The sequence below is a fragment of the Pelophylax lessonae genome (assembly GCF_965119305.1).
Source record: "Pelophylax lessonae genome assembly, chromosome: 10".
NCBI lineage: Eukaryota > Metazoa > Chordata > Amphibia > Anura > Ranidae > Pelophylax > Pelophylax lessonae.
The window spans coordinates 93,260,885-93,286,347 of NC_138777.1; the positions used below are offsets into that span (position 1 = coordinate 93,260,885).

The 25,463-nt window shown below is 42.6% G+C and overlaps 1 protein-coding gene across 1 annotated transcript in view; it reads left to right on the forward strand.

Annotated features, from left to right (window-relative positions):
* Nucleotides 1–25,463, forward strand: part of SLC25A45 (solute carrier family 25 member 45) — a 66,669-nt gene that overhangs the window by 31,354 nt on the left and 9,852 nt on the right. The window contains exon 5 of the mRNA XM_082269706.1: nucleotides 21,765–22,032. Coding sequence (XP_082125832.1) covers nucleotides 21,765–22,032 — 268 coding nt within the window. The remainder of the gene's footprint in view (nucleotides 1–21,764; nucleotides 22,033–25,463) is intronic.

A 25,463-nucleotide genomic window follows, 5' to 3' on the forward strand; every position in this document is an offset into this window, starting at 1 on the left:
GCGCCCTCACCGGTATTTGGGTGGGGGGGACATCTTCGCTTCTTTCCAGACCTGTGGACCTCCTTGATCCAAGCCAAGTGGGTCCACGAGTTGATTCGGTGAGGTTACAAAATCGAGTTTCGGTCCTTGCCTCTGGCAAGGTTCTTCCCTTCCAACTTGCATCTGTCCCAGGATCGTCTGCGAGGCCTTCTCAGGGTGGTATAGGACCTGCTCTCACAAGGAGTCATTGTACCAGTTCCAGAGTCGGAACATTTTCAGGGGTTTTATTTAAACATATTTACTGTTCCCAGGAAGGAAGGTAAGGTCCGTCCAATTCTGGATCTCAAGGCCTTGAATGGCTTTGTGCAGGTTCAGAAATTTCGGATGGAGTCCATTCGCATGGTAGTGGCATACCTTCATCAAGGAGATTTTCTGGCCTCTATCGATATCGAGGTCGCTTACCTTCATATTCCAATATATGTTGGGCATCAGCGTTTTCTTTGCTTTGCCGTGGGCGAGGAGCATTATCAATACGTGGCATTACCCTTTGGTCTCGCCTCAGTTCCTCGGGTGTTCACAAAAGTGTTGGCCCCGGTGTTAGCTTTGCTAAGGCCGAGGAGGAATGCGGTATTGGGGTACCTCGACAACCTTCTCCGACTGCCTTAAAAGACAATCTGGATATCACTGTGCGAACTTTGCAAGAGTTCGGCTGGAAACTGAATTTTCAAAAATCGGCTCTGATTCCGTCCAACAAACTGGACTACTTTGGTCTGACTCTGGATTAAGCCTCAGCCCGGGTAAACTCCAGAAGTTGCAGGATGCGATTCGGCTCCTTTTATCCAATCGGCGGTCACCTCTCAGGACTTACATGTAAGTGCTGGGTTTGATGGTCTCCACCTTCGAGGCAGTCCCATTTGCTCCGTTCCATACAGACCTAACAAAAAAAGATTCTTGCCAAATGGAAAAAGAGTCCACAGTCCCTAGACAATCTGATCCTGTTGAGCCAGGGTACGAGGGGGTCCTTGATATGGTGGCTCCGCTCCACAGCGCTTCAACAGGGAAAATCCTTTCTCCCCCTGTATTGGATGGTGGTCACCACGGATGCCAGCCTGTCCAGGTGGGGAGGTGTCTTGGGCACAGTTCCGGCTCAGGGGGTTTGGACTCTGAAGGTGTCAGGGATGCAATCGCCGCTCTGCGGCTAGTGAGCGTAACAGACGTCCGCGCATGCGCGGGATCGCGTCTGCACGTGCACGCAGGCGTGCCAGTGCGGCGCGTGTGCATCATGACGCACAGCACGCCAGCCCAGCCCCTATATAAGGGTCTCTCTCGGTCCCATCCAGCGCTGGATTATCTTCAGCTCCTTGTACCTGCGACCTGTGAACCTGTTCTGCTGCCTCGTTTTGACCCGGCTTGCCTTCTGACTCCTCTGATCTCGCTACAGTGTTTGACCCTCTGCTTGCTTGACCATCCTTGCTCTTGTGCCCTCTGTCTGACTTCCAGTGTACCAACCCCCGGCTTGTTCAATGGACTTGCTTCTGCTTTACCCTCCTGTCTTGGCTCCCTGGCTTGCTACTACCTGCTCCCTTTTGGACTGATAACTGTGTATGACCCTCGGCCTGGCCTTCACTTGCACACTGCTTGATTCCCCTGGAGTTCCTGAAACTTGTTCCAGATACCCTTGTGAACCATTCACCTGCACTCCACAAGCATCCAGTGCTCCTTGGGACGCGTCACCTCCTGTCCCACTTTCAGGGGTGATTCGCACCGAGCTGCAAGGGAAGCCCTCTCAGCATTTCGGCCTCCAACAAAGAAGTTTCCTGACAGAAGGATTCCAGTCTGCCAATCAGTATCCTTGAGATTCGGGCGATCAGGCTTTGCCTGTCTCTGTGGATGGATGGTCTGCAGGGGTGCCTGGTAAGGATTCAATCGGACAAAGCCACAAAACGGGATGAATAAAAATTGATGAGTAATCATCAAATTTTATCAATCATCAAATTTTATTCATCTTATTTATGCACTTGAGCACTTTTTTTGTGTTTTTTTTAGTGTGCACAGCAATTTGTGAACCATGATATGTGTATGAAAATTGTATGATTTATGAATTCACATATGTATTTATGGAGTCTATTCACTTGACACACATGGATGTTAGTGTCTAATTATTGATGCACTTAATGAACATATGGTTTACAGACACAGATATTATAAATAAATATAAACTTCCAATTTTTAATTATATTTAACCACTTAAGCCCCAGAAGATTTTACCCCCTTCCTGACCAGGGGGTATTTTGCGATTCGGCACTGCGTGACTTTAACGGACAATTGCGCGGTCGTGCGACGCTGTACCTAAACTAATTTGACGTCCTTTTTTTCCCACAAACAGAGCTTTCTTTTGGTGGTATTTGATCACCTGTGCGATTTTTTGATCACGCGCTATAAACAAAAAAAGAGCGTCAATTTTGCAAAAATAACAATATTTTTCACATTTTTTTATATGAAATTCCCCCCAAAAAAAAAGTAAAAATCAAAATTTTTTTAAATTTTCAGCCAATTTGTTTTATGCTACATATGTTTGGTAAAAAAAATCGCAAAAAGCGTATTTTGATTGGTTTGCGCAAAAGTTATCGCGTTTACTAACAAAGGGAAAGATTTTTGTCTTTTTTTTTTTTAACACGTAATGGCGGCGATCTGCGATTTTTTTTGCGGTACTGCGACATTGGGGCGGACAGATCGGACCCTTGACTGACATTTGTGACACTTTTGGGGTTACCAGTGACATTTCTACAGTAATCAGTGCTATACATACATATACATACTATGCACTGTTACTGTAAAAATACACTGGTTGTGAAGGGGTTAACTTTATTTGGAAGGGAGGGGCTGTGTGTATCCCTAGGGGCGTGCTTTCTACTGTGATTGGCTGTGGCTTGAGCTGTAAGGACACTGATCAACGGATCTACATAATAGATCCGTTTTATCAGTGTCTTTACAGCGAGGGGAATGACAGGCAGCTTGTTTACACAAGCTGCCTGACATTCTCCCTCTCCCCCGCCGATCGCCGAGTGACCGGCGGACATCGGGTCCACTGGTCACACGCGCGGGGGGGTCCGTGACCACGCGGGAGCGGGAGCACGCCTCCGGGGGCGCGCGCTCGCTCCCTAAACCCTCACAAGCTAGTGACGTAGCCCTACGTCACTTTGCCTGTGAGGGGCTGACTGCCGACGTAGATCGGCGTTAGGCAGTCGGCAAGTGGTTAAAGGGTAACCCCACTTTTGTGGGGAAAAAAATAGCAAATCGAGAAAAAACAATATGGCGTATACAATTGCGACACAAATCATATTGTAATTGAATGTTATTAAAAATTACCTTTCCTTTTCAATCTGCGGCTGTTGTAGATTTCTGAAAATGCAATGCAATATGGCTACCTGGGGCTGTTCTGTACACAGAATGTGTACTGACCACATACCAGAAATATGATTTCCTGCTTGTGTGATTGGTTCACCAATTTTCTAGAAGTCTGCACTAAGTTACAGGTCAGATTTCTGGCATCCCCTGAACAAAAATGCCATTTTTGGTGAAATTCTCCCAATAGGAACACATCTGAAGGGATGCAGGACCAGCAGATTTGCCTCGTTATAGCCCTGAAAGTGCCACAGCTGAGTGATAATTATGAAACCACTCCCATTTGACCCACTCAGCACAGAGGAACAAACAATGATTTCTTCAGAATAACAAAAGGTAGGAATCTGCAACAAAGTTTGTTAAAATCCCTGCAATGTACAGAGATCATCCAGAGGGGAATGTTTTTTCTCAACAAAAGTGGAGTTACGCTTAAAATCTTGAGTCCATGCACATATTTAGATGCACATATAACTAACAGCGCCTTACCTTTTCATTTATTTCACCATTTAATGTGTCATCACATTTAAAGGGTCAGTAGTTAAAAAAGTTTTGTAGTTCAGTTGGGTATCAGGTACCTTCACATATTGTATGTCTTTAACGGCTTGGCTATTGAAAGTCAGGTGGTGAAGGACAGAGGGTTATCAGAATTGGTAATTCCTATGCTGCTGAAAGCTAGAAAATCTACTTCTAGGAAGATTTATCATCGAGTCTGGAGGGCGTACATTACTTGGTGTGAGGCTCGTGGGGTCCCCCCCCCCCGTTCCTTTTTGGTGTCTCGTGTTTTAGAGTTTCTCCAAAAAGGTGTAGCTCAGCGTTTGTCCCTGGGCACCATCAAGGGCCCGATTTCCACCTTGGCTATTTTCTTGCAAAGCCCAGGGGCCACAAATTCTTTGGTTCACACTTTCGTTCAGGGAGAAAGCCATCTGGCTCCCCCGGTAAAGTCTCTGTTGCCTTCGTGAGACCTTAATCTGGTACTGTCGGTTCTTCAAAAACTGCCTTTTGAAAATGTCCGTGAACTTCCTCTGCTTACTTTGACACAGAAGGTGGCCTTCTTGGTGGCTATTACTTCTGCACGCAGGGTGTCGGAGTTGGCTGCGTTGTCCTGTTGTTCACCTTACCTGGTGGCTCACAGGGACAAAGTGGTGCTATGTCCCTACCATTCATTCCTAAGGTCATTTCTGGTTTCCACTTGAATGAAGACATTGTGTTGCCTTCCTTGTGTCCTAAGCTTAAGCATCCTAAAGAGATTGCTTTATATTCCTTGGATGTGGTTCGGGCAATCAGGGTGTACCTGGCGGCGACTGAGTCGTTTCGGAAATCGGATTCCTTGTTTGTCCTTACGGATGGTTCTCGTAAGGGGCAGGCCGCATCTGCTGCAACCATATCCAGGTGGATCAGGTAGACAGTGGTGCAGGCCTATTCCATTAAGGGTCAGGTTCCTCCTTTCCTAGGCACATTCTACGAGGGAACATAGTGCCTCCTGGGCCTTCCGTCATCGGGCGTCAGTGGTCCAGGTTTGCAAGATGGCCACTTGGTCGTCTGTGCACACCTTCACAAAATTTTACAAGGTGGATGTATTCGCATCTGCGGATGCTGCTTTTGGCCGCAAGATTTTGCAGTCCGCTGTTGGAGAGGTTTAAGCCTCTTGAGGGTGTAATTTTTTGTCAGGTGACAGTTGTTCCTGGTTGAGCTCCTGTGTTATTTGTTTGACTACGTTTAGCCTTTTTGGAAAGTATGTTTATTGCTGTGTTTTTTCCCACCCCTCACTGCTTTGGGATGTCCCAAGGGTCAAAGAAGATATGGAGCTGTGTCCGTCAATGAATGCAAGAGAAAACTGGATTTTTGTCTTACCGTAAAATCTTTTTCTCTGATGCTCATTGACAGACACAGCACCCACCCCTCTGTTGAGTTAGTTACGTATTCTTCTGACAATGCTTGTTACAAAACTGAAGTCCTATAGCAGGAAGTGGGAGAATACCCCCTAGGACTGCTCTATAGGCGTAGTCAAACTTTTTTTATGCCTAGTGTCGTACTCCTGTAGGGGGCAGCATAAACCCAAGGGTCAAGAATATATGGAGCTGTGTCCCTCAATGAACATCAGAGAAAAGGATTTTACGGTAAGACAAAAATCCAGTTTTTTTAAATGTTAAACAACTTTGTACAGATTGTAAATTTAAAGGGTAATGGTGTGCAGCAAAGTAGCATTGCCAATGGCTAGTCTGCACCTTATGATTACATTTACAGTATCTGTTTACCTGCTCCTAGTATGGTGCAAACTTGCATGCTCCTTCTTCTATCTTACAATACAGAACTGGGGGGCAAAAGGACATAACCCCCTCAAAATGTTTTTTGCAAAGAATATTTGGATAGTTCCTGGATCCAAACTGGGGGGCAGACCACTATTATAAAGGTAAGGTAATATTTTAATCATCTGCAACATTCTATTGGTTTGTATTACCATACTACAGGTTTGTGATTTTGTTTGCAGAACCTTTTTCTTCTCTTCCGATCTAGATACAGATCATATGTTTTACATTTAAAGGTGTATATACAGAGACCTGGGAACACAGCACAGAATATCATGCAATAAAATCACATTTTTATTTAGCATTATTTTAAAAGGGAACTGCTTATGTCTTTAAAGACACCAGGAGTATTGTACATAAATGCCACTATTCTCTCCATTGCAACTAGTTTGTGAGCTTAAAGGGGAGAAAGGACCTATACTGGTGAGGAGGGAAAGGGTCTGTGCTGGTGGGGAGGTGGGGTGTCTGTCCTGGAGAGTGCATCCGTAGTGGTGGGGAAAAAGTCTTTACTGGAGGGAGATGGTCTGTGTTAGGAACGCTCCCTGTGCACACTGAAGTGCTGTCATGAATCTGCGACCTAAGGGTTAACCTAGTGCAGACTAATTGCAGTAATTTGCAACAGGCTGCCTTATTTAAACACCTCAGCAGCACTGTGTCTTTGCTGTCTTGTCTGCAGCTTTACCTGTACTTCTGATCCTGAACCTGCTGTTTCCTGTTGACTTCCTGATCGACCTCCCGGCTTGTCCACTACTTCGTCTGCTTGCTGCCCGCCCTGACCTTGGCTCGTTCCTGTGACCACTCTCCTGCCTTATCCTTGTCAGATTATCTGCTTCTGGACTTGTTCACCTCCTGGTGGGGCAACCCTGAGGACCGCGACCTGGTGTTCAGCACGCAGAAAAATCCATCCTCACCATCAGATGCTCTGGTGAAGACCTGCTGTCACTTAGACTCCGCACCTCGGGCTAGCCCGTGTCTACCACCAGTGTGACCCATCCGTGTTCCTGTTTTACCGGATCTCACGAGGCTACCTCTGCACATCAGACTCAGCCACCAGCATCATTACAGTCTGTAATGGAGGATGGGGATCTGTTCTGTTTGCCGTGTGAACTGAGCCAGAAATAGGAGCGAGTGCCTGTGAAAACCAGGTACATGCTCCCCTCTCCCCCTCAAAAGGTGCCAAATGTGGCAGCGTAGGGGGGGGGGGGGCAGACAAGCAGAGCTTCCCCTTTTGGTGGAGCTCTGCTTTAAAAAAACAACCACCAATTAGTGAGCAAAGAATTGGCTCAGTCATACCCCCTGATGCCCTAATGATGTCATATGCCCTCCATAAAAACACTATTTCAAGAAAATGACATAACAGCCAGACATCTCAACTAAAAGTGTCAATATAATAACCACCCACAAAGACGAAAATAACGAGATGTAGCAGGGACAAACAGTGGTCAAAAATACAAACAGATTCTATGCTAGTAGATGTAGATAAGTGAACATGAATGGGAGCCTGTACTGTTAACATCAGAACCGAGCAGGTAAACATGGTTCCAGAGCTATTCTTTACTGGTTGCTAAGCTCCATTGGAGGTGTGTACACCATCTTCCAATCGTGGGATCAGATGTGTGTATGTGCCCTATGGTCATATTTACAAAGCGAGCCAGCCGCCAGTGTCATGACACTGAATGACGCAGGTGCTAGGCAAGAACTGGGTCTATACTGGAGTGGAGGGCAGGATCTGTACTGGAAGGAGGGAGGGGTCTGCACTATAAAGGAGCTGGAAGGGTGGTGTGTCCTGTGGAGTTGTCTCTGTATCAGTGGGTCTATACTGAGAAAAGGCTGGGGGGTCTGTGCAGAGGAGGGTTTAGAGCTGTGGAGAGAATGTGTACTAGATGGGGAATTGGGGCTTTGGGGGATATGGGCTTGCAGGGGAATGGGGGATTTTTAATAGGAGGAGGGGGTTATTTTCAGTTTTAATCTTTACAGTAGCCTGTACATTGCGTATTTCTGACTCCTTGTGTTACATACTCCTGGGCCCCGTACTCTATGCGTTATGCACTTCTGATCCCTGTACTCTGTTCAATAACCACTCATGACCCTTGCATTTTGTGCATTATGCACCCCTGACCCCTGCCCCCTGTGTGTTACGCACTTCTGAGCCTTACACAATAGACATTGGGGTCCATTCACTAAACGTTACTGCATGCGATAAGGGTATGATGTTACTCATTTGCATAAGTTATTGTATGTGGTAAATAAAGTACAATTAATAAAAAAAATAAAATAAAAATAACGATTTTGTGGTAAACAACCAAAAAAAAATAAAAATTGAGGTCATCATCACAAAAAGTTGTGCGCTAAGCTTTTAAGTCAAATTTACAAACGGAACAGGGACTAAAAAAAGAGGCCATCCTTTTGGTGGTGGTAGCCAGTGCGGTATTTCCTGTTGGAGTGATTGGGAGTTGAGAGAGAGAGTGCTTAGCAGCATAACAGCTATGGAGCTTTTTGAATGCAATCTTTTGCAATTTAACTTGTTCAGAAGGCATCAGAGGAGGACCCTGTTGGACGACTTCACAGAAGGTGAGGCTCTACGGAAGCCCCGGCTGACCAGGGAGCTGATCCTGATGTTGCACGTTAGGCTGTGGTTTAACAACAAATATTAAACACAACACATTTAAAAAAATAGCAATTTTTTTTAGCTATTTTAACAATTGCAGCAGCATGATATGTAAGAAATATACAACCAAAACAAAAATGGACACAGTGGTCTTTACATAGCAGTTATGTTGTTATGAGTATGATCCTTGAAATTAACAATTTACATAGAACAAGTTCAAAAAGGGGCACTCTGTTACCCTCTTGACACCCACACAATTGGGTGTTATAACACCCCCCCATCCCACCCCCCACACAAATGGGCACATCTTCCTACTAAGGACAACCACACAAATGGGTATTATTGCTCCTTGGGAAACACCAAAAGGAATGGTGCGCTACACCATCCAAGCAAATCTGCATACCTGCATTCCTCACAAATAGAACCACTAAAACAGGACACAAATCTACCTGCAGAAAAGGGCACAATACTATTCACAGATTCCACTCACAGCAAGGGGCTTAATTACACCCACAGAAAGGAACCTAATTCTACCCACAGGAAGGGGTGCAATACTACACTCAGAGAGGGGCCTAATTCCAGCCACAGAAGACCCAGAAAGAGGGGCTTATTGCAACCCACAGAGAGCCTAATTCAACCCACAGAGGACCCAGAAAGAGGGGCTTATTGCAACCCACAGAACACCCACTGAGAGCCTATTTCAACCGATTTACATCGGTCCTTTGACGGTAAATACCTGGGTTATGGCAGCAGATAGCTGCCATAACCCCGGTATTTTTGAAAAAATGGTGGGCGATCGGCTTTCAGATAAGGGTGGTCCCAGCGGCAGATTTGCCACGGGATCACCTTTGCGGTGCGGTGGAAGAGGTCCCCCCTCCCGATGCGTCCCGGACCCACCTAGCAACCGGTTTAAAGGGCCGATTTTTATTTTTCAATGTTTTTTTTTTGTTGTTGTGAGGTCTGAGGTCTTTTTGACCCCAGATCTCACAATAAAGAGGACCTGTCATGCCTATTTATATTACAAGGGATGTTTACATTCCTTGTAATAGGAATAAAAATTATCAATTTTTTATTTATTTTTTTAAAACTGTGTAAAAATAATAAATAAAATAATATAATATAGAAAGGAGATTGGTGTCACCACAGGATGACGCTGTGGACACTGGGGTAGTTCTGTGCCGCATCCTAATTTATTCACATATAGAGGGGATAGATAAATAAAACAAATAGGAAAAAATAAATTAAAACGCCCTGTCCCGGTTAGCTCGCGCGCAGAAGCGAACTCATACGGGAGTCCCGCCCACATATGTAAACAGTGTTCAAACCACACATGTGAGGTATCGCCGCGAATGTTCGAGCGAGAGCAATAATTTTAAGTTCTAGACCTCCTCTGTAACTCTAAGCTGGTAACCTGTAGACATTTTTAAAATGTCGCCAATGGGGATTTTTAAGTACAAAAGTTTGTCGCTATTCTGTGAACGTGCGCAATTTTGAAGCATGACATGTTGAGTATCTATTTACTCGGCGTAACATTATCTTTCACATTATGGAAAAAAATTGGGCTAACTTTACTGTTTTCTTATTTTTTATTCAAAAAAGTGATTTTTTTCCAAACAATTTGCGTTTGGAAGACGGCTGCGCAAATACGGTGTGATAAAAAACATTGCAACGATCTCCATTTTATTCCCTAGAGTCTTTGCTAAAAAAAAATATATAATGTTTGGGGGTTCTAAGTAGTTTTCTAGCAAAAAAATAACATTTTAGCTTGTAAACACCAAGTGTCAAAAATAGGCCCGGTCTTACACATGTTATAAATGACCACATGAGAAAATGTAGTAATTACGGGGTATTTGTTATTTAATGCTAAATTCCTAGTGAATTGAACTTTCCCAGCTGATTTGCTGCATGCGGTATTTTACTACATTTTATTTGCCGTTATTTAACTCTTCGTGAATCAAACTTATTATGTCTTACATTTCATACTCCTGACCACTGCACTCTGTTCACTGGGCTTTATATGACATAATGCTGAGCACTTCACTCTATTATATACTCCTGAAGTTTTTTTAAGTAGACCACCCATATGGCCACACCCAAGTTTTGGCTGCAGTGCACTACATGTGCAAAATTCTTCACAAAAAATGTCCCTCTTTTTCAAGTTCAGAATTTGGGAGGTAAATTAACCACTTGAAGACCAGGCCCTTTTCTGACATTTGTTGCTTACAAGTTAAAACAAGTTAAAAATCTGTATTTTGTGCTAGAAAATTACTTTGAACCCCCAAACATATATTTTTTTAAGCAGAGACCCTAGAGAATAAAATAGCGGTCATTGCAATATTCTATTTATTTTACTGTATTTGTTAGGCAGTCTTTAAAACGCAAGTGTTTTTGGAAAAAATACACTTTAATGAATAAAAAAAAAAAAAAAAAAACAGTAAAGTTAGCCCACTTATTTTTTGTATAATGGGAAAGATGATGTTATATCAATTAAACAGATACCTAACATGTGATGCTTTAAAATTGAGCACACCTGTGGAATGGCAACAAACTACAATACTTAAAAATCCCCATAGGCCATTGCCCAGAAGCTTCCTAGAGGATCCTAGGGGATCTCACCACTCCAGGGCACAAAGCGGAGAAAACAACTAAAAGTGCCACGAAGCTGACAAGCTTCCTCCCCCAGGCCGGCCTGAATCACAGCCAAGATGGTACCGGCAGGACACACAGGCATGCAGCACAAGCCTCGCTGCACAGCAACAACAGCGGACCACAACTTCCAGGATACCTACCACAGGACTCAGCTAACCGTGAGTACTCACCCCCTTACTCACCCACAACCGCATTCTCTGTCAAATCCAAACCCAGGAGAGAGGGAGATAGTGCAAACCAAACCCTGCAAACACACCTTATGCTGCCTACCCCTGACATTCCAAAACCCTCACCTATAGGGAACTTCCCAGCCTCAGATCAGCCCATCTCTGAACAAACAATGAAAGATATGTTAATACCGTTGAAACAAACGCTTTATTCAGATCTTTTAGCAGCAGTCACGTCCTTAACAAACGTGTTGCAACATCAGGCACAACAGCTGCAGCATGTAGAGGCCAAAATGTCTGACCTGTATAACGCCCATAATGACATAGTAGATGTGTACACAGAACATGTTGAAGAAATACAGACCATCAATCTCAAACTAGCTGACTTAGAAGACTGGTCGAACCAGAATAATATTAAATTCCGCAACTTACCTGAATCAGTACAACAACCTGATCTGGTGCAATACCTCCAAAGATGAATGCGACAACTCGTGCCAGAACTGACGAACAGACGTGGAGATTGACAGAGCCTACAGGCTACCAAAACCTCCCCACCTTCCAGCTGAGAAGCCAAGAGATGTGCTATTGCGCATCTACTTCTACAAAGCTAAAGAAAAAGTAATGCTGGCTGCAAAAAGACTTCCACAACTTCCTGACCCTTTGAAGGTGAAAAAATACTTTCGCCAAACGATGTAATAAAAAAGGAGGGCTGCTGCTGCTGCTTCAAGATCCCTAAGGATGACAAACCATATAAATAAATCGCAAAAATTCAATTTAGCAGCGCAAACTTCTCCAACAATAAATCAATCCCAGTGCTAATGAATTAATAAAGTGTTCACATACAATGAATTAATTAAATAAATACATAATTATGAAAATTCAAAGCAAAAAATAATCCAAATATTAAGTAATAAAGTGCTCAGGTGCAATGTATACAATATAATTACATAATAAAAATTGGAGGAATGTCTAAAAAAATTCAATTCAAAATGCATAAAAAAAATGTGAAATATACGTATATAAAATTTTTTGCAAAAATGTGTGCAGAAACCAGTCAAGAAACAAGTGCAATGTGCAAGATGTCAGTCCACCAATAAACCCGAGTAAAATGTGGACTCCCTAAAAATCACAACCAAGGGAATGCACTCCCCCAAAAGTGCCAGGTGCTTGAAGTAGTAGTGGTGACACCCGCCGTGTTCAATGAAAGTGGTAGAAATTCAAACTCACCAGATGTTATTGATCCCTATTACCTTATGGCAGCAGGAGATCAAAACGCGCTTGTAATTTCCCATGATCTCAGTTTCATCAATCCATGTGATCTTGCAGGGAAAGTTGCTGTACAAAGATCTCAGGGGACACAAATGTAAAGGAGAGACAGACTCCTCATAGTGTATTATCCAAGGAAAAACTCTGTTTATTTAAAAGACGCCCGGTGGGGCAAAGTAATTAAAAAACTCAAGGCAGTTAATAATAATCAAAATCATAAAAGTCTCTCAGCCCCGAATATAGTAAAAAAAAAAACCTCCGGTGACCTGCACTCAATGCAGGGAGCCGCACCGTTCCCGAACTGCTTAAACCAGCGTGCGTTCCAGGTGGTATTCGGATCGAGGCGACGTGTGTGTCAGCTTGACGCATTTCGGCATCAGGTTGATGTCATCGGAAGCTGATGGCACGTCACTTCAGCTATACTATTATGCACCAAATACAAAGACCACCCTCTAGTTAGTTTCTCCTCCTCAATTGACAAAGAACCCAATTGAATAAACCTCACGGTATTATCCTAACATTTTAACTACTTCAATTCCCAATATTCTTTACCAATTCAGTGGGAATGGGCAAGTCTATTGGCTGCTAGGCTTAAATTGTATCAGTACTTAAGTTATTATATATGAAAGGGAATATTAATATATATTTAAATACCTTAGGGGATGGTTAAAAAAAAAAATATATATATATATATATACTGTGTATATATATATATTAACCATTTTAACCCCACTGAACAAAAGGATAATTATATATATATATATATATATATATATATATATATTATAAAAGTTAAAAAAATTGAATATATATATATATTTTTTTTTATCTACATCACCCACACTCCATAAAATAAATTTAATTTTAAAAAATCATTTAAATTCCAAAAATTATACATATTAGACTAAAAATGTTTTTAGAATGTATGAAATGATCCTACTTCCAAATCAGTTAGTCGACTTTTAAACAAAAATATCAGGGCAAGGGATAAAAAAAATATTATATAGATAAAATTAATTTTTTAAATAGAGTAAAACTACATCTATTACCTATATTAAAAAATGGGATTCAAAATGTATGTAAAAATTATTTTGCATATTAATAAAAACAGGGGTGACACCCAATTTATAATTCAATACCTATAAGGATAGATACAGAGGGGTTTAGCCGTTACAACATGTTAATAATTAGATATAAAACTATTAATATCCATGTCTATATTCATACCTTGCGGCTGGAATGTGCCTAATTCATATATCCAATAAGTTTTATTCTGTGAAACTGCCTTTCGCATATCTTTTCCTCTCCAGTGATTATCTATTTTATCTATCCCACAAAATGTAAGAAGGCTTGAGTCTCTATCATGCTTCAGTCTAAAATGGTTTGAAATGCTGTGCTTTTAAAAACCCTTCTTGATATTATTAAGCTGTATTCTCCTACTCTCACTGTCAATTTACATGTAGTGCGGTCTACATACTGTAGACCGCATGGGCAAGTAAGCAAATAGGTGACATGCGTACTCTGACAGGTTATCAACTTATTTATAGAATATTCCTTTAAAGTGGTGTTAGATTTAAAGTTTAATCTTTTCCCAATTCTATCCTTTACCGTTTGACAGGATTTACACCTGCCACAAAAATAAAAACCCTTCTGGTCCATGAAAGTACCTAGCGATGGGGGATCAGGCACATTGTGCACTAATCTGTCCCTCAAATTAGGGACCCTATGGTACACAAAATGAGGTTTGGGGGGTAAAATATTTGCATTACTTTGTCTCGTAGCAGAATGTGCCAATGCTTTCTAACTATATCTTCCAATGATTTATGACTTCTATGGTACTGAGTAAAAAGGCCATATTTTGGTCTGTCTCACATTTCACCCTATCTCAAGGAGGGTTCTATCTAGATTACAAACTTCTTGTTTAACCTCCAATAGGGCTTTCTCTTTATATCCCTTATCTTTAAATCTATTGATGATCACATCTGCCTGATGGTTGAATTCCATATCTTCCTTGCAGTTATGCCCGATCTTTATTAGCTGGCCCCTAGGAATTCCCTTTATCCATCTAGAGTGGTGGCAACTATGTGTGGGTATATACCCATTAAGGTCTGTGGGTTTGAAGAACGTTTTTGTGCAGAGTTTTTCTTTTCTATATATGGTTAAATCTAGGAAATGAACTGCATTTTTATCCCAGGTACCTGAGAACACCATTTTATACATATTAACATGTCCTCCAAGAATTTTATAAGGTTCTCCTCAGTCCCTTTCCACAAGATGAAGAGGAGTAACACCACATACAAGCCCATATCTTTTCCATCGGCACCTGAAATACCAGACGCCCCTGGAAAAATCCCTCCAAGTGTTACTACACATTGAACCCACTAGTTAAAGGGTTCTCATTTTTTACCCAGTTCTGCACCAACTTTTACTTTGTTTGTTTCCTGTTCTGCACTTCGCAAGAGCACCACTTCCTCACCTTCAACAACTACAAAAGTGCAAAAGGGCCCAGTCCAGGCTTCCCAGATCACCCCCACTCATAAGCAACCAACACGTACGTGAACTTTCCAACACCTGACTACTACAGTCTCCATAGGCAAAGGCAGTTAAGCTCTTTATTACACAGATGAAAGTTTCATCACTAAACGTCAAGGGTCTAAATAGCCTGCAAAAAAGAACCAATCTCTAGAGAGAAATAAACAAACAAACCGCGGATATAGTGTTTGTGCAAGAGACTCATTTCGCTATAGCCAAAACCCCAACTTTCAAGCTAAAAGGATACGACAACATCTTCCGTGCCTCAGGTCCACGGAAAAAGAAAGGAGTACTGATAGGAATTCGTAACACCTTACAATTCCAGCATCACAGCACTCATGCGGATTCACCAGTTCACTACCTCATAATTATATACACCTTCGCCCAATCCACCTACACCTTAGTGAATATATATGGACTCAACTCCAAACAACTAAAGTTCTTCAAACGCCTCTTTAAGAAGATAGAAAGGATAAAACAAGGAAGCCTAATTATCGGGGGTGATCTTAACATCATAGGAGACATCTCCCTAGATACCTCCACACAGCGACCTAGCAATCGCCCAGCCTTAAACCCCCTTTTCCATGAATCAGAAGTCTATAATGTGTGGCGAGCGCAACATGGATCGGAGCGAGACTACACATTCATCTCCCATACACAATTATCATACTCTCGCATAGATGCCTTTTTAGTAGACAAGTGGACCTTACAAAATGTCCTTAAATCTGAAATTGGTACCATTTTATGGCCAGATCATGCCCCTGTAACCATCACCCTAAGAGACCATTGACAGACCCCAATGAGGCTTTGGAGACTAGATCTGTCCCTAATAGCCGACTCAAAGGAAATTGAAGCTGAACATCACTCCTTCTTCTAGCTCAGCGAACTACCAGACACGGACAAACTTACACTCTGGGCAACCTACAAAACGTATTTAAGAGTGATATTTATGAAACTGAGTAACATAAGGAGAAAACAGAGGACCCAGCAGCTCGAGGAGGTCCTATTCTATATCTCAGATTTGGAGAAACTTAACAAATTGTCACCTTCTCTCCCACAAACCACCAAACTAACAGACCTCAGGCAACGACAGCACACCCTTTACTTCACAAATTCAAAACCAACCTCAAATTTACTAAAGCCAATTATTACCCTTTAGGTAATAAAGCTGGGTCCCTCTTGGCTAAGCGAGTTAAAACCCAACGAGCAAAAGTCAAAATTACATCTATCCACCATCCTTTCTCTAAGAAGCTACTGCCCAATCCACAAGATATCGCCAATACATTTAGCGATTTCTACGCCTCCTTGTATAATCTCAAAAAAGATCCTCTCAAACCTCAACCCTCGGAGGAACAGATACATAACTTCCTGGCCCCAATTAATCTACCAACTATTACAAAGACCCTGGGGAAGATGGCTACACTAACGCCTTCTTCAAACAATTTACCTACATAACTTCAACGCTGCTGGTTCCTCCAGATCCCTACCTACTGACTTGCTGTGCTCTGTAATCGTTACCATACCTAAACTTGGGAAATAAACCACAGACCCTGCTAACTATAGAACAATATCCCTCCTGAACACTGATGTTCGAATATTAGCGAAATGCATAGCCAATAGGCTGAAATCATTCCTTCCTGACCAGATTCACCAAGACCAAGTTGGGTTCGTCCCAGGTAGACAGGCCCTGGATACAACCAGAAGAGTAATTACCTTGTACACCGAGCTCACCAATCTCGAATGCCTTCTCTGCTCCTATCCCTGGATGCAGAGAAGGCGTTCGACAGGGATCATTGAAAATTTCTGCTAACGATACTCACCAAAATTGGGATGGTTCCAAGACACAATTTTATCCCTGTACAACAACCCCTCAGCCAGGGTCCTATCCAGTGGTGCCCTGTCCGCCCCATTTGAAATCTTGAATGGGAAAAGACAGGCATGCCCCCTCTCTCCCCTCATAATCACCATGCTAATGGAAACCCTGGCCTCAAAAATTAGGGAAAACCCACAAATATCAGGCATCTCTTACGACGGGTCGGCCCACAAAATCAGTTTATTTGTGGACGACGTAATTCTTATGGTCACACCAACCCCACACAATCCCTACCCGTGATCCAAGATACCTTAAATAATTTTAGCCAAGTATCATACTACAAACTGGACCTCAAAGTCACAAGTCCTTCCCATACACCCCCCCCCCAACACTGACACATTTGAATGACACCCACCCCTTTACCTGGATGAGCACAGCTATCCCTTATCTGGGCACACAGATATCACCCAACCCTGGTAAACGAATTTACCTAAATTACCATAACTCCGCCCAGAAACTGCCTACCCTCCTGAATTCACTGAAATGTTCGGGTCTCTCTAAACTAGGACGTATAGCCACCATCAAAATGATCATATTCCGTACACTGATAATACCCATTCCTGCTTCCCTTCTCGCCAACATCCAGAAACAAATAAATAACTTCATATGGGAATCCAAGCCGCCCAGATGTGCCAGTTACATTTTAACTAGATCTCACAGATTAAGGAATGCGGGTCTACCTTAAATCAGCAACTAATACTGCGCCTCCATATTAGACCAATTGTACTATTGGTGGCACCCTACACCGGAGAAAATTTGGTCAACAATTGAAACCTCGCATGCACATCTGACATCCCTTACATATTGCCTTCTGCAAATAGCAGCTGGTTACTTTTAACCCTAACAAAACTTGGCCCAACAGAAGAAGCTTCCCTAATAGCCTGTAGGAAACTCCTAACTACATACCCCGCTACCTCGCCCACTAGAACCATACAGATACCGCTAAAAGCCATAATAGCGGTTATTCCTGATCTACATCTCTCCTGCTGGCTCTCCGCCGGAATATCCTCCATTGCCGATTTAGTATCTAAAGATTAAACCCTTTGAGACTCTTTAAGAACAATACACACTACCCAATACAGAATCCTACACCTATACCAGAATCTCTCACCTCCTAGCAAGAAGGGTGGCCGGGTTGAGAGTGAGACACCTTTGGAGGGTCACGTTGTCAGGAAGTAGGAGGGAGATTTGCAGCCATAGATGTCTGGCTGTGGACAGGTGTCGGAGTTGCACCTGATGTAAGATGGCAGCAATGTCATGTGGTGCCAGAAGAAGCAGGGGGTGTGCTAAGACAAGGTCTGAAGTTGTGTCTAGGAGTGCTTGGGCAGCGAAGACAGCCCTTAGACAGGAAGGACCACCTCTAGCCACGGGGTCTAGGCGGCAAGAGTAGTAACCAATGGGTCTAGTCCGTCCTCCATGTTCCTGAGCCAGGACCCCTGTGGCGTGGCCATTCTTCTCCGACACAAACAGTTTGAAGAGTTTCTCATAATCTGGAAGGTCCAAAGCAGGAGCTGTGGATATTGCTTGCTTCAGCAGAATAAAATTGTCCAGGGCCTCGTTTGACAGGGTAAATGGCACAGACTTGAGAGCATCATAGAATGGTTGCATGAGGAGGGATGCATCAGGGATCCACGCCCTGCAGTAAAATATGAGTCCAAGAAAGGCATGCAGTTGTTTAGCTGCTTTCTGTTGAAGAATATTCTGGATTGCGGCTACTCGGTCTGATGTGATATGTCTTGTGCCTTTTAGAAATGCAGTGGCCTAAAAAGGTGACAGTCTGGAACACCACTGAATTTTCTCTTTGGAGGCCTTACAGCCTTGTTCTGCAAGGTAGCATAGTAGACTTTCTGAATTTTCTTCAGCAGCAGGGTAGTCATCTGCAAAGAGGAGAAGAGTCACTGTAGGGTGTTCCTGTTGCCAGGTATCAAGGACGCGGGTTATGGCTTTGGCAAATTGGCTTGGAAATCTTGGACCATTCTGTATTTCACCTTTTTGGGATCCGTTTCTTCACTGGGAACAAAGGTGTGTATCATTCAGAAGTACAGGGTATCAAAGCACCATTAGACACAAGGGTCTCAACCTGTTTTGAGATAGCTTCGGATTGAGCTGGCTTCAACGGGTCCAGTCTCTTCGGAGGCGTGTTTTTCCAGGTAGGAGTGCCCCAGGTTTTAGTTGCACCATGACTAGTGGTACTTTTAAGTGATCAATGTCTTCCGGTTCTGTGGACCATAGGCATGCATGGATCCTGCCAAGTACTTCAGTGGTACTGAACTTGGAATTGTCGTTTCATGGAGTGTCTTCATGAGAGCCAGAGAACACAAAGCAGATGAGTCTTCTAAGGATAGGGGAGTATGTAGCTTCACTCCTCCTTTCGGCATAAAAATAATTGAGGCCTGTAGTCCAGACAGCGAATCAGCTCCTAGCAGATGCAAGGGGCATGTAGAAGACACTACAAATCTGGCAAGAAAATCAGGAAATGTCCCCACTCGGAGTGGCTCAGTAAGAGGACTAGGTCAATTTCTTGTAGCTGTACTATCCTGTGGTATAGGGGCATTGGCTGTGTTTCTGGGTCAGGCAGACTTGTCATTAAGGTCGCTGTTCGTGATGGGGTTAAATCTTTGGGTGCGCTTGTCACCTGCGGTTGGTCGTCCCAGTTGGATGTGTCTTCATCACTAGTATATTGGACCTGTAATCCCGGGAGGATGGGAGTGTTAGAACAGGGAGAATTGGATATAGACCTTTGTTAGGCCTTCCGGGTATACCAAGATGGCCGTCTGCAGGAACTTTACTGGGCGGGGCAGGAAGTGAAGACATGACTGCACCAAGATGGCCGTTTGCAGGAACTGTACTGGGCGGGGCAGGAAGTGAAGAATTGACTGCACCAAGATGGCCGTCTGTAGGAACTGTCCTTGTGGGTTGCGTTTGAGTAGGAGTGGTGTGAGGATAATGGGTGGTGGGCGGAGAGTAAGGACCCTCCCCGTTATCTCTCCAGACGCCATGATAGGGCGGAGGCTTATTGGCTTTACGATCGACTTGATAATACTCATACATGATGCAATTTCCAACCTTGATTGTCATCTTTCTTAGCTTCTACGATCCATCATTCATTATGCAATGTCCTGTTCTCACACAACATTCCTTTCTGTTCTGCTATCAGCGTATGCTGCTACTCCTACGGTTGCTCTGCAGCCTGCCAGCACTTTTGTTTGTTTGAACTCACAAACTTTCCCATCTCCGGTTTGCTAATATGCTGATCCATATTCCTCTCCCCCCCCCCTCTGGGCCACCCAGCTCAAATGCAAGTCACTCTTTTCTGTTCTCCTGCCGCTTTATCAGCTGACGGCCAGAGGGGGCAATACTGGCAACTAATCGCTTAACTTGATGTAAAGGTTTTGGCTGTGTGCCAATTTTCAAACCTCAGACCAGGGGTGAGCAGAGCTGACCAGAGGCCCCCCTCCTGCAATAGAGGATGCCCCCTAAATATCTCTTAAATATTATAATCAGATAAAAAGTTAATCTGATTTGAAACTTTTGGCTCAGTGCCAATAGGGTTCAATGGTCACACTAATTGCGGTAACCCTTTCTGTCCAAAAATAAATTCTATAACTATTACAGGAACAAAGATATTCACTGTTGAACCCCCCTTGGCAAGTAGCCAATTTTCAAAATTTTGCCCCAGCGTCCCCTTTTACATAGGGACCCATTTGCAAAATGTAAGTTCTCATTATCTGTAATTCTATAAAAAAAATAGCCACAAAACATCCAGCCAACTACGGCAAACTGCGGGGCCGGTGCAGGAACATTGACTCCTGGGAGCGATGACGCTCGGCTCCCAGCAGTTAATGCAAGCAGGAAGTCACGGCTTGGGCCACGGCCGCAGAGGGAGGAAGTGGAAGGAAGGTAAGTATATTTTCTTTAAAAACAAGGTAAGTAAACCAAAAAAAAAATTGTGATTATCCAATTCTTTTTCAGGTTACTTAGAGCAAGTGGATGGCAAAATTTTGTTTTGAGGCTGGAACTCCGCTTTAATGTTTACTGTGTTTATGCTGCAAAGCTCTGGTGCTCCCCCCCCCCCCCCCCATCTCCCCTCCTCCCCCACTAGACTCAGACTAGCATATCTGTATTACCATTATGTTAGTTGAAATGTTACAGTCCACACCTATCTGTACATAAAAATAAGCATATGTCTAGTAGGAACAACTTTGTATAGCTCTTAATAAAACTACTTTGTCTGTTACTTGTAAAATATCAATAAAGAACATTTGAAAAAAAAGAAAAAAAACTGATGTTTGAACTCAGTGATATGTCTCCCTGCATTACTCTGTCGTGGACTTGCTGGGAGCAGCATACCAAAGAGAAGATGGCACTGATGATCTGCAACATAAATGGATACTAAACAATAGCAATTAGACAAGATTTTAAACTTTTCTGATCAAAATATTTACTGGGAAGTTTTCACTCTGTGCCAGGACTTTATAGACATAGTGTTGTTGCTTTATTTTGCCAAAAGTAGTGTGATCATATAAATTAGATTATTTCCCCTGTTGAATTTTAACGTTTTTCATTATGAAGCTTGAAACAGAAGAATTAAAACTAGCGGTGGAGAGGTGGTGGAGGTGCAATACCAGGAACTCCATAAGGGAGATGTTGCCACTATAGTCCCTGGGAGATGTAGGAAGCTAGTAGATTATGTCTGACATCCACTTATAGCTAAAGTATTTTTGTTTGATAGCCTGCATGTTTAGTACAGAGATGTTAGACAAAAATCAAAAATTCTTTTGATTCTTTTGAAGTTCTCAAAATCTAGAAACACTCCTCAAATTGACTGAGGCATACACTTTCAAGAGAGAAAGACTTATACTGTACAGCAACACAACTAAGCAATTTCTCAGATACAGTAGATTTTTTTTAGCAAAAGTTATATTAATGTGGAAAATCAGGCAATGACTAAACAGGTGTTTTAACTCTTTCATATGTAGGTATACTTTACAGCGCCAGTTGAGTTGATAAAAATAAGGTTGCAGAACCAGACTGATTCATTGAAGAGCCATAAAACAGACGCCAACATCCAGGCTAAATACCGTGGCCCAAAACACTGTGCTACAAGTATATTCAGAGAGGAGGGCATTACTGGTCTCTACAGAGGGTCTACTGCATTGGTTCTGCGGGATGTACCTTCTGTTGGTATCTATTTCTTAACTTATGAAGTACTTTGCAAATGGATGACAAGCAATGGAGAAATGCCAAGTAAGTATGAATGTTTGTTTTCAGTCGCCAAGAAGAGTCATAATGTATGTCAATTCACCAATGTGTAGGCCTGATATGATAATGCCAGCAAGCTGGCCATAACTAAGTCATTGCCATGAAAGACAAAGGCTCTGCGCATCATTCCTGTACAAGAAATGTCTTTGAATTTCATAACAACATAGCAACAATGTGTAGAGGCCTTTTAGGCTGACCTCTGTGGTGGCAATAGTGTTTACACCTTAAAGTGACACTTCTGGGTAAAAAAAAATGAATAAAGTTGCCTTTAATTGTAGAAAAGTATTTACCAGTCCCATCACCAGTGAATAGAAACATTATTCTCATAGAATTGCACCCGCCAGTGGATCCTTTAGCATTGGACACCTTCTGGTGTGTTGGATGCCTGTGTCTTCACACTTCACACTGCGGCTTTGCCTGTCACCTGCTGCATCACATAGCATCACATCTCCAGTGTTAGACATGCATCCGACACACCAAGAAGTGTTGGATGCTGAAGATTCTAATGCCAGGTGTAGCTCTGCAAGACAGCAAAGTTACCAATGGATGCACTGAAAAGTATTAGTGCATGTTTACAGGCTGCTTTAACCACTTGCCGACCAGCCGCCGCAGATATACAGCGGCAGGATCCTATGAATCGCCGCACCCGTATGGTGCTTCGCAGGAGCGAGAGGAACGGAGAAGCTGACCTGCGGGGCCAGCGGCCGCAAACGCTCCCCGTGGAGACAGAACAGCGGTCTGCTGTTGTAAACACAGCAGACCGTTGTTCTGTCAGCAGTCAACACAGGGCTCCTGGGTTCCTCCTATTTAGGAACACAGGTTCCTCTGTTGATTCCATAAGCCCATCCCCCCAACAGTTAGAAAACACCCCCTAGGCATGCATTTAACCCTTTGATGCCCCATGGTGTTTACCCCTTCCCTGCCAGTGTCATCAGTACAGTAACAGAGCGTATTTTTAGCACTGATTACTGTAGTAATGTCACTGGACCCCCCCCCCCCCCCAAAAGTGTCAAAAATGTCAGGGGTCCGATCTGTCTGCCACAATGTCGCAGTCCTGCTAAAAATCGCTGATCGCCACCATTACTACTTATTGGGATTTTTTTTACCAAAAATATGTAGCAGAATACAAATTGGCCTAATATGATGAAAAAATTAGATTTTTTTTAATTTAGTTTTTTGGGGGAATGTTCTATAGCAGAAAGTGAAAAATATTGTTTTTTTTTTTTTTTCCAAAAAGTCGCTTTTTTTTTTTGTTTATAGCACAAAAAATAAATATCGCAGAGGTGATCAAATACCACCAAAAGAAAGCTCTATTTGTGGAAAAAAAAGCACATCAATTTTTTTTGGGGTACAGCGTTGCATGACTGCACAATTGTTAGTTAAAGTAACAGTGCCAAATCGCAAAGAATAGCCTGGTCATTAACCACTTAAGCCCCGGGGAATTGCTGCTCAAAGACCAGACCCCTTTTTTCAACTTGGCACTGCGTGAATTTAACTGACAATTGCGCGGTCATGCAATGCTGTACCCAAATGAAATTAACGTCCTTTTTTTCCCACAAACAGAGCTTTCTTTTGGTGGTATTTGATCACCTCTGCGCTTTTTATTTTTTGCAATATTAATAAAAATAGAGCGAAAATTTTGAGAAAAAATGACATTTTCAAACTTGTCTTTTAAAAAATATCCAATATACTCAATTTATGTCATATATTTTGGCCAAAATGTATTTAGCTACATGTATTTGACAAAAAAAATCTCAATGAGCGTATTTTTATTGGTTTGCGCAAAAGTTACAGCATCTACAAACTATGGTGTACTGTAAATACTGGAATTTATGCAGCTTTTACTTTCTGTCTGCCTATCTCATTTCATGAAGTGCTAAAATGGCAGGGCAGTACAAAACCCCCCCAAATTACCACTTTTTGGAAAGTAGACATCCTAAGGAATGTCCTGAGCGGCATGTTGAGCTCATTGAATATTTTATTTTTGTGTCACAGGTGTTTAAAAAAATGACAAAAAATATATATATTTTTTTTTACACAAAGTTGTCATTGAAATGATATATTGCTCACGCATGCCATGGGTAAATGTGTAATTACACCCCAAAATATATTCTACTGCTTCTCCTGAGTACAGGGATACCACATACAGTGGGGATCGAAAGTTTGGGCACCCCAGGTAAAAATTTGTATTAATGTGCATAAAGAAGCCAAGGAAAGATGGAAAAATCTCCAAAAGGCTTCAAATTACAGATTAGACATTCTTATAATATGTCAACAAAAGTTAGATTTTATTTCCATCACTGACACTTTCAAAATGGCAGAAAACAAAAAAATGGCGTCTGCAAAAGTTTGGGCACCCTGCAGAATTTATAGCATGCACTGCCCCCTTTGCAAGGCTGAGACCTACCAGTGTCATGGATTGTTCTCAATCATCGTCTGGGAAGACCAGGTGATGTCAATCTCAAAGGTTTTAAATGCCCAGACTCATCTGACCTTGCCCCAACAATCAGCACCATGGGATCTTCTAAGCAGTTGTCTAGAAAACTGAAACTGAAAATAGTTGACGCTCACAAAGCTGGAGAAGGCTATAAGAAGATAGCAAATCGTTTTCAGATGTCAATATCCTCTGTTCGGAATGCAATTAAGAAATGGCAGTCATCAGGAACAGTGGAAGTTAAAAGCAAGATCTGGAAGACCAAGAAAAATATCAGACAGAACAGCTCGCAGGATTGTGAGAAAAACAATTCAAAACCCACGTTTGACGGCACAATCCCTCCAGAAAGACCTGGCAGACACTGGAGTTGTGGTACACTATTCCACTATAAAGAGATACTTGTACAAATATGGTCTTCATGGAAGAGTCATCAGAAGAAAACCTCTTCTACGTCCTCACCACAAAAATTAGCGTTTGAACTTTGCAAATGAACATATAGACAAGCCTGATGCATTTTGGAAACAAGTTCTGTGGACCGATGAGGTTAAAATCAAACTTTTTGGCCGGAATGAGCAAAGGTACGTTTGGAGAAGAAGGGGCCCAGGATTTAATGAAAAGAACCTCTGTCCAACTGTTAAGCATGGGGGTGGATCAATCATGCTTTGGGGTTGTATTGCAGCCAGTGGCACAGGGAACATCTCACGAGTAGAAGGAAAAATGGATTCAATACAATTTCAGCAAATTTTGGATGGTAACTTGATGCCATCTGTGGAAAAGCTGAAGTTAAAGAGAGGATGGCTTCTACAAATGGATAATGATCCTAAACACACCTCAAAATCCATGGGGGATTACATCAAGAGGCGTAAACTGAAGGTTTTGCCATGGCCTTCACAATCTCCTGACCTCAACATAATTGAAAATCTATGGATAGACCTTAAAAGAGCAGTGTGTGACAGACAGCCCAGAAATCTAAAAAAGAACT